General features: G+C 37.5%; 1 protein-coding gene across 3 annotated transcripts; it reads right to left on the minus strand.

Annotated features, from left to right (window-relative positions):
* Positions 1-1,075: 1,075 nt before the first annotated feature.
* On the minus strand, positions 1,076-9,546 carry LOC120216904 (cytochrome c oxidase subunit 6b-1-like). Of its 3 annotated transcripts, none has more exons than XM_039214186.1 (5): positions 9,361-9,546; positions 3,074-3,382; positions 2,866-2,966; positions 2,676-2,757; positions 1,076-1,380 (listed from the first exon to the last, which is right to left on the minus strand). In XM_039214186.1, the coding sequence occupies exons 1-5, from the start codon at positions 9,400-9,402 to the stop codon at positions 1,327-1,329; spliced, it is 588 nt and encodes a 195-aa protein (XP_039070117.1). In that variant the 5' UTR covers positions 9,403-9,546; the 3' UTR covers positions 1,076-1,326. The 3 variants fall into 3 exon arrangements, with proteins under 3 accessions (XP_039070117.1, XP_039070118.1, XP_039070119.1); XM_039214187.1 differs by having other exon boundaries at positions 2,866-2,948; positions 9,361-9,543; XM_039214188.1 differs by lacking the exon at positions 9,361-9,546 and adding an exon at positions 9,030-9,062.
* Positions 9,547-10,496: the final 950 nt, after the last annotated feature.

Raw genomic sequence — 10,496 nt, forward strand, 5'->3', positions numbered from 1 at the left:
AAAAATAAAAAATAATATAATTTCATATTCTTACCATATTGGCAAAATGACTCGAAATATACTTAACATCCAATGGCAACATCTCGCCTTTCATTTTTTTAACCATAGATAATAATATAAAAAATAATTTTTTACAAATAATAAAATAATAAGAATTCAATGACTAAAAAATAATAAATATATAATAAATTATACCTTAAGAAGAATAAGTAAGATGAGAAAATGAGGTTTTAGGTGTGATTTGTTAAGGGGTGGAGAGGGATTTATACAGAGGGGTTGGGGGAATGGCAGGAAGAGGGAGCGGGAAGGGGGGGGGGGGAAGTTAGGCGGGAAAGGCATGTCGTCCCCTACGAAGCGCGGCCGCCAATTCAGCAATAGGTGTGTTCTCTGTAACGAGCCTTCCCTCCAAATATACATAGTGTGTTTCATGAAACGCGCCCCCCTCTTCCCAGTCAGAAAGGATGCTAGTCCTGTAAAATTTGGGAAAACATCTGTGTAATGTGTTTTTTTAAAAATTTTTAGGTGATTTTTCGATAAAATCGCCGGAATATATGAAACAAGTATTGTTCGTTGTCCTCCCCTAAATCTGCTTTATTACTCTTGATTTCCTTCTGCTCTCTTTGTATCTTATTTTTATCTTCAACTCTCCCTTTGGTTTGATCTACATCACGGGCACTGTTCGAGACTCCAGAAAAGTTGTTCATCTATTAGTTAATCGATGCCGCCCAGCTGTTACAGTAACTTTTATATAAACAACAGTCCCACCTCTCGAATAACCGGTACCTGGAAGACACTCTCTAGGGAGATTTTCTTTTTCTTTTCTTTGGGAAAAATAAATATAAAGCAATAATTGTTCAATTGAATACCCAACTCTTTCTACTGCTGAAACGTTGGTGTGATCAAACCAAGGACACGAGTAACAGGTTTTGAACCAGAGCCAAATCAGTGAAGAGTTCATAACCATTGAAGGATAGTAGAAATCTAAACCGTCACACTCCCAGTTTAATTTCTTTATATCAGTACGGTTTTACCCCAATAACCTGAAACTGATGATAGCAGCACCAGTAATATAAAATGAAATAGAACAGGGTTCCAGCATGGGAAAACGTCTGCGGTAAATTCCTTTTATGAGCAACACAATTGTATCATCCGTTGATCTAGTCTAGCTAGGATACACGCCAAATTTTCTTATCAACTCATATCCTTTTAGATGAGATATTTTTAGAAAAAATTATGTCTTCAACCAAGATATCCATCTTTGGTGAGCAGTTGATACTGCAGAAGAAAAGCCACCACAAGGTTTTTCTGATGGCCATTCGTTAGCACCTACAGAGGACCTGGAAAAGTACCATTCTCCCTTTGCTCGTTCCATCGATCTATCTGAGGAACCAAACAAAAATAGTAGTTAGCTTAAAAGAGTCCACAAATGGTAAATAAACCAATCAAACAACATTGCACATATGAAGACAGAATATACTTACACAAACCTCAGAATCTGGAGCATATTATACTCGTTCAAAAATTTTAAACAGGGGCTAGAAGAATGGATTAATCAGATCATAATCTCTTTTCCCCATGCTAGAATATACCTTTTCCGCAAAATAAATTGGCAGTAGCAAAGCGAATATCTCATTACTGAATCTTGCACGGTCACAATCTCCAGTGTTAGGTTATATTTTTATTCTTCTAGTTAGGTTCTAACAAAAATATCTGGACCAATTGTCCATGGACAGTCCATGGACAGTGACCTACTTTGTAATTGAGAACAATCGAGTTGATCTAATGCTAGAGACAAGTTTGCGCCAGATTAAAGAACTTGAGGCTCAAAGCTCAAGCTGCTCAACTTAAACTTGAATGAAGATTGATTTTCACAATAGGGCTCAGCTCATAATTTACTCAGCAGCTGGAGCTTAACTAAACAGATATATAACAAAATATATTAAAAAAAGGCTTAACCATGCACATGAGATACTGCAATCAGGTATTAAAATACTTGAACTCAGCTTGTCTCGTTACTCAAGTAGATGAAATGTTTGAACACGGCTGGATACTGAAGAAGTCAAACTCAAGCATTCACCAAATTGAGCACATGTAACTCACAGGTAGCTTGAGTAGATGAGTCATTTAGACCCTAGTACTAATATTGGAACAGTTGATTCAGTCTTCTCTAGTTTATTAATTTTAGTACCCGAAGTCAACCTTAATATTTAGTTCAAAAACGAGCTAAAAGATTGGTCATATTTTAAGACTAATTGAAGCCATGAAAGAGCATACTTCTCTTTTCCCATGTCGCCTAAACTTTGAAATCTAGGAAATTGTGGATGCATGGAGAAACCCACCAATTACTACAATATACAACTTTGGTCTATTTTTGGTTTAAATAAAGTTGAACTTGGAGTTCATTGATTGTGGTAGCTTTTAACTTTCACATAGTAAAAGTAATCGAACTAATTTACCCAACTTGTCTTCAACAGTCCAACATCAGATCATCTGTAACTAATATTCACATTTTAGCCAACTTAGCCACCTCTATCAAAAAGATGGGGTTCATAAAGCATTTCTTGATTTATGCAAGTAATAAGAGCAACCGAAGAAACCATGCAATAAAAGTTAAAGCAGTTATGCAATTGATTATGATGAAGTGTGTATTATGGTTCTTAGGAGAAAATACACACCCATTCTCCAGGACACAGTGCACGATAATACTTGGCAAACTTATCACAATCTGGGGCACCTTCTCCTTTTGCAGCTACACAACTGTATAAGACAAGAAGATAAAGACATGCCAAGAAGGATTACTAGAAAAAACAAAACCTTTCTACCTTTATAAGATACAAAATAAATAATAAGCATAGCTTAACTCACCGATGGTACTCAATATATCGTGTGAAGCAATGCCTTGTTTGATTTGTAGTGGGGAAGCGAAAATCTGCCGGAGCAGTCTCAAGCTGGATAGCACCACCACACTATGTTAGTGAAGCAACATAACACGTGAAAAGTGAGTTTCCAATACACATAAAGAACTGAAAACAGAAGATAATTATTCCGTAATAAAGATGTTCAGCGGGGCAACCTTTATCTCGGGGGTTGCCTCAGCATCACCCGAGTTTTCCTCTGCAGCAGGTTCATTACTTTCCTCTGCATCAGCTGCAGCACCTTCAGCACTGTCCCCAGCAGCAAGATTGGCTTCAGTGCTTTCTTCAGCAGCAGGAGGAGAAGCCTCAGTGCTTCCCTCAACTGGAGCAGGAGTCTCTTCCAATTTCTCTGTTACATAATCCCCAGAGCCAGAGGCAGCATTTACTGGATTTTCAGCCTCTTTTGGTTCCACTGGTTTTGGTGCCACATGCGACGATTTCTCTTCTTTCTCCTCCAGTACATATTGCTGCATTTCCAAACATTCCAGATAAATAAGTTTAACACATAAATAGGTCAAATAACTACCCCCACCATACATGCACAAACACAGAATCTGAGAAATTAGTATCAGCTCAACTACGCAAAAGGTTTTACAAGCATGAGAATTTAATTTAAGTTATCAATATAATAAATTGGAAAAAATGTTGCATCCTAGCTAAACTTAAATGTAAGCACAACAAGCTTGAAAGAGATAATAAAAACACTAATCAATTATTCTAAAACAATTAAAAACCTTATTGTTCACACTACATGCTCATATATGAATTTGCATGTAGTTCCTAAATGGTAACATTGAGGATGCTGTGCTACCATGAGAATTGATAAACCGCAGATCATTTTTAAACTATAACATCCTCTTCGGATGCTTAAGCCACCGAAACTTCTAGTCAAAAATTTCATTGTGTTATTGCTTGCTTACGCACCATTACTATTAAAAGACCCAATAAGCTTTGGCTCAAAATGTTAAATTTCAATGAACACCACGTATGAAGCTCCTCAACAAACCAACACATTTGAGGAGTAAAAATTGGTAGAATCTTAAGAGGAAAAAACAGAGTAAACTTCATTGGGTTTATTTAGTCAAAAACTTGGCAAAAAGAAAAGTGAAGTTGATCACACTCATGACGATGTTCAACAAAATCAGACGTTAATTACATTCGATAACGGAGCATAGAGTGTTGGGAAATAAACCGAGTAACGAGTAATTTTCCTATAACCAGATTAGTGAGAATACGAAATAAAAGCGGAAAAATAATACCCAGAAAATTGATAACGAAGTTCAATCAATTGTGTCTACGTCTCCGGACTGCTGCAGATCTTTTACTAAGAGAGAAAAATTACAAGTGTTTACAAAACACTCACTACTCACAAGAAAACTCTCTAGTATTGGGAAAAAGAAATGATTTTGGGATTTTGGGATGATTTTGAAGCTAAATGAGCTAGGGTATTTATAGTTGAAGCTTGAGAACTAATCTTGTAAATATCCTAAAGTACAATGACTAAAATGCACTTATGCCATTTACCATTTTTTTCAACAAAAATAAATGCCACTTTCGGTGGCCTCATTTTATGACTTTTCCAACAATCTCCCACTTAAAGACTGATTTTAATCTGTCTTCACACCTCGATCAATGCAGCAGTATTTATAGTCTTGTTATTCTAGCATGCCAACTGAAGCTGAACACAACTTCAGTTTGTCCGTGGTCACCGTCTCTGTCAACATGTCTGCCGGATTTTGAGCTCCACTAATTTTTTTCAGTTTCAAAATCCCATCTTCCAGAAGAGACCGGATAAAATGATATCGCAATTGTATGTGCTTCGTCCTGGAATGAAAAGACGGATTCTTTGCTAGATGGATAGCACTTTGACTGTCGCAATACAAGACATTGTTTTCTTGTTTCTTGCCTAACTCTTCAAAGAAACTTTGGAGCCAGACCATCTCCTTGCTGGCTTCTATAATAGCGACATATTCTGCTTCAGTTGTGGAGAGAGAAACTATCTTCTGTAGTTGAGAAACCCAACTCACTGCAGTTCCTCCTAGAGTATAGACATACCCTGTAGTACTTCTTCTGATGTCAACATTTCCAGCTAAGTCAGCATCTACATAGCCTGTCCGTATCATATCTCCATCTTTGAAACAAAGTGCTTTGTTTGTAGTACCCTACAGATATATGATGATCCATTTGACTGTTTCCCAGTGTACTTTGCCCGGATTATTCATGTACCTGCTAACAACACTCACTGCATGAGCAATATATGGTCTGTTATAAACCATGGCATACATCAAACTTCCAATTGCTGAGGCGTACGACACCTTTACCATGTGTGCACGTTCTCCCTCCGTCTTTGGTGACTGTTCTTTGAAGAGTCTGAAATGAACACCTAAAGGTGTACTTACTGGTTTAACATCTTACATGTTGAACCTGAAAAATACTTTGTTGATGTACTCAGCCTGTGATAACATCAAAGTCCCCGACTTTGTGTCTCTCTTGATCCTCATCCCAAGAATCTGTTTTGCAGCGCCCAGATCCTTCATAGCAAACTGCTTCGACAATTTTTGCTTCAAGTTTATAATCTCTTGCATGTCAGAGCCTACAACGAGCATGTCAGAGCCTGCAACGAGCATGTCATCAACGTACAATAATAAAATAATGAAGCTGTTGTCGAACCTCTTGATGTAGCAACAATGATCTGTTTGGCATCTGATAAAACCACTGCTACTCATAAAGCTATCGAACTTCTTGTACCACTGTCTAGGAGTTTGTTTTAAATCATACAAGCTCTTCTTCAACCTGCATAACAAGTTTTTCTTACTTGCCTCTATGAAGCCTTCTGGCTGCCTCATATAGATTTCTTCCTCCAACTCACCATGAAGGAAAGTTGTCTTTACATCTAACTGCTCAAGATGTAAATTCTATGCAGCTACAATTTTCAACACCAGTCTGATTGTAGATAGTTTTACGACTGGAGAGAAAATTTCATTGTAGTCAATACCTTCTTTTTGCTGAAAACCTTTGACAACCAATCTTGCTTTATAGCGTTTGCTCCCATCGTGCTCTACTTTGATCCTGTAAATCCACTTGTTGTGGAGCGCTTTCTTGTTTGGTGGTAATTCAGCTAATTCCACGTCTGATTTGACATAAGCGAGTCCATCTCATCTTTCATGGAAGACTCCCACTTGACTGAATCCTCCACTTGCATTGCTTCATCATAGCACTCTGGTTCACCATTGTCAGTCAGCAACAAATAGTGCAAAAAAAGGAGAATACCATTGGGTTGGTTTAGGAATTTTGGAGGAGCGTCTCAGTTCTGGTGTGCTTGGTTCTTCTTGAACTGCTTCAGGATTGATCTGAATATCATTTCCAGAAATCTCCTCGAACTCAGCAAATTCCTTTGTTTCAGCTTCGACATTGGAGCTATTTGATTCTACGGTTGACCTGTCTTTGTACATCACATTCTCATTGAAAATGACATCTCTGCTTCTGATGATCTTTTGATTTTCATAATCCCAAAACCGGTAACCGAACTCATCACCGCCATAACCAACAAAGGCACATTTGTTGGACTTAACATTAAGTTTACTCCTTTCAGCAGAATCTATGTGTACATAAGAAATACAACTAAACACTTTTAAGTGTGAAAGGTTTATTTCTTTCTTGCTCCAAACTTCCTTTGGTATTCTGCCATCCAAAGGAATTGAGGGTCCACGGTTGATCAGGTAAGCTGCAGTGTTGATAGCTTCTGCCCATAGAAATTTGGGCAATCCAGCATGTATCCTCGTGCTTCTGGCACGTTCATTCAGAGTTCTGTTCATGCGCTCTGCTACGCCATTCTACTGCGGAGTCATGGGAACTGTTGTCTCCATCTTGATCTTATTGTTTGCGCAGAAATCTTTGAATCTTCTGTTTTTGTACTTTCCTCCATTGTCATACCTCAGCCGCTTGACTTTCAAATCAGTCTCATTTTCCACCATGGCCTTCCATTTTCTGAAGGTATCAAAGACTTTTGATTTTTTCTTTAGAAAATAAACTCACACCTTCCTTGTTGAATCATCGATGAATGTGACATAATATAATGAGCCTGCAAGAGATGGAACTGGAGATGGTTCCCATACATCAGTATAAACCAACTCTAACTTTTCTGCCTTGGGTGTCTTACCAATCTTTGCAAAACTCACTTTCTTTTGTTTGCCAAATATGCAATCCTCACATAGTCCGATAACTACACTTTTTAGATCCGACAGCTTCCCTTTTGACAAAAGTATTTTCATCCCTTTCTCGCTCATATGACAAAGTCTTTGGTGCCATAGGTTTGATTTTACATCAACATCTGTTGTTGCAATGATATTCTCTAAATTTGAGGTTACATAGAGAGTACCAGTTTTCTTACCCCGAGCAATGACGAGTGCTCCTTTGGTAATTTTCCATTCACAGCCTGAAAAGGTTGTACTATAACCTTCTCCATCAAACTGTCCTACAGAAATCAAATTTCTTTTGAGGCCAGGAAGATGTCTCATTCCTTTAAGCTTCTAGGTGGTCTGGTTTGGCATTTTTAGTCGGATGTCTCCTTTTTCAGTGATCTTTAAGGTTTCATCATCAGCTAGATAAACTTTCCCAAAATCACCACTGACATAATTCTCTATGATTTCTTGGTATGAGGTGGAGTGAAAAGATACCCCTGAATCCAAGATCTATGATTCAATCGGACTGTTAACGCTTAGAATCATGGCATCACCTATCTCCTCTGTCATGTTGGAAGATTCCTGTGCGTCGGTATCTTTTTTCAGTGCTCGGCAGTCTCTTTTAAAGTGACATTTCTTGCCACAATTATAACATATAAAATCTTTTTTCCTGTTTTTGATTTTCCCTTTCTGGATTTGAATCTGCCACAATTTGAATTTTTTTCTGAAGTTCTCCCTCTGGACTCCGTGTGCAAGGCTGAGGAGGTTGATGCTTCACCCGATTCTCTCCGTCTAATATCTTCACTCAATACCAGATCCTGTACATCGTCGAATTTTAATTTGTTGTTTCCCGACGAACTGCTGACTACTGTAACAATAACATTTCAACTGTCTGGTAGAGATGATAAGAGAATTAAAGTCGAACTTCATCATCGAATTCAATTTCTACTGAACTCAACTGGGTTGTGATTGTGTTGAGTTCATTTAGGTGTTGAGCCACTGATGCCCCTTCCGCCATCCGTAAATTGAATAATCGCCTCATCAAATGAACTTTGTTTGAGGCCGATGGCTTCTCATACATACTGGAGAGAGCCGCCATAAGACCCGCCGTGGTCTTTTCCTTTGCTATGTTGAAAGCAACATTGCGGGATAATGTCAGTCGGATAACTCCGAGAGCTTGTCTGTCGAGAAGAGCTCAGTCTTCATTTTTCATGCCCTCTGATTGCTTTCCTGAGAGAGGTTGATATAAATTTTTCTGGTACAGAAAATCTTCAATCTGCATATTCCAAAAGCCAAAGTCCGCACCATCGAACTTCTCAATTTTCATCTTCCCTTCGTCTGCAGGCATCCCTCCCACTCGAATTTGGCTTCGTTTGGATCGTTTCCGACAATTCTTGCGAACCACCGTGTATTAGAACACATCCGTCGACAAATTTATATCGCAGACAAAATTTTTACTATTCACGAAATTTACTATTCACGTGAATAGTAATGAATAGTAACATGCAAAAAATTGACAAAATTCACAACCAAAAACTCTGATTACCAGTTGTTAGGAAATAAACCGAGTAACGAGTAATTTCCCTATAATCAGATTAGTGAGAATACGAAATAAAAACGAAAAAATAATACTCGGAAAATTGATAACGGAGTTCAGCCAATTGTGCCTACGTCTCCGGACTGCTACAGATCTTTTAGTAAGAGAGAAAAATTACAGGTATTTACAACACTCACTACTCACAAGAAAGCTCTCTAGTATTGGGAGAAAGAAATGATTTTGGGATGATTTTGAAACTAAATGAACTAGGATATTTATAGTTGAAGCTTGAGGACTAATCTTATATATACCCTAAAATACAATGACTAAAATATACTTATGCCGTTTACCATTTTTTCAACAAAAATAAATGCCACTTTCGGTGACCTCCCTTACCACTTTCGATGGCCTCATTTTATGACTTTTCCAACATAGAGAACCAAAGTTTAATCAAAGCCATCATCTCAAAAACTTCAAAAAGGCTGAAATGCTTTATCAATGAAATGATAATAATTCCATCAGCAGTCTTCAGTCAGATCCATTTCATTCCAATCCAATTAAACTGAAATCTAGAAACCAAAATTGAAGATCCAACAACAGTCGCAACAATTGCAAGAAAAGGAAAAGCAATATAGATCGAAATTCTCAATAGCCACAAGGATTAAAAATAAACTACTAAAATTATTTATTTTCTACAAAAATGAAATCAGAGAGAGCATAAACGTACCTCAGAAAGAGAAGGGGGTTTTTCAGTTTGAACATCCGCCATTTCCGGAAGAGGAAGAGATCGGCTTTTCTTTCAGATGGGAGTCCTACGTTTGGTGCAGCCAATACAAGATAATAAGGCAATACAAAGAGAGATTGGCAGGTAGGTTAGGATTTCAGCCTTTTAGTGCAACAGTAAAATTTTAGAAAAATAGATAAATAGTTTACGATTTCAAAGAGCTAAACTTTTAGCAGGCATGAAGGAAATTACTAGAACTTGACTGATTTCTCTTTTGACTGATTCACCCGTTGGGCTGTTGGCTCCTATATCCTATCCTATTCCTGGCCCGACTTTTCTAACTTGTTAGCCTACAAAGTTCCTTTCTTTCCCTTCTTCAATTACATAATAAATATACGAAGAAAACTCAAAATTGAAATTTACTTAAAAGAATTGATTTTTTTTCAAAATTGAAACATCAAAGTTTAATAAAATAAAAAACATTAGAATATCAATAAAGCAAAATCTATTAGATATACAATTCCAATTACCGGTATGGAAGAAGAAAGAGGAAATGGGTGGGATAGGATAGGATAGGATTTACCCTGCATGTATTTGCTTTGCTTTCAATTATACGCATGAAGATGATCAAAATTTTAAAATAAGTAGACCACAGTATTTAGATGGATCCCATTGGGAGGATTTTGCCAATACTCACTCCCCCACAACCCATCATTTTTCTTTTTGTGTTTCATATTGTTTTTTATTCAACAATTCATTGTCTAACCGAATACAACATTTTTGTTTGATCAATCTTTGCCGAACTTTCCACAACGGTTGAAACTATCGAAATGCATACCATCAAACAAAGGCGGTTGCTATGTTAAAACCAGAGCCGACCCCATGGTTGTGAGAAGTGATCAATGTAACCCACAGTAGCAAGAAAAGTCTTCAGCCTGATGGGAAATCATACCAATTGCTCCATATTCCTATACAGATCTCAACTTTTCTACCCCCTCATATACGGTCAAAGTTGATACAGAGGAGGCTTTTTTACCTCCCAACTTGTTAAAATCAAAGACCAAATTTGTGATGCTGAAGGTATAATACATGCCAGTCGCTATCCTCTAAAATACATGTGAAGCATTTGGGTCATAGAA

This window comes from Hibiscus syriacus, unplaced genomic scaffold (genome assembly GCF_006381635.1).
Source record: "Hibiscus syriacus cultivar Baekdansim isolate YM2019G1 unplaced genomic scaffold, ASM638163v2 tig00110174_pilon, whole genome shotgun sequence".
NCBI lineage: Eukaryota > Viridiplantae > Streptophyta > Magnoliopsida > Malvales > Malvaceae > Hibiscus > Hibiscus syriacus.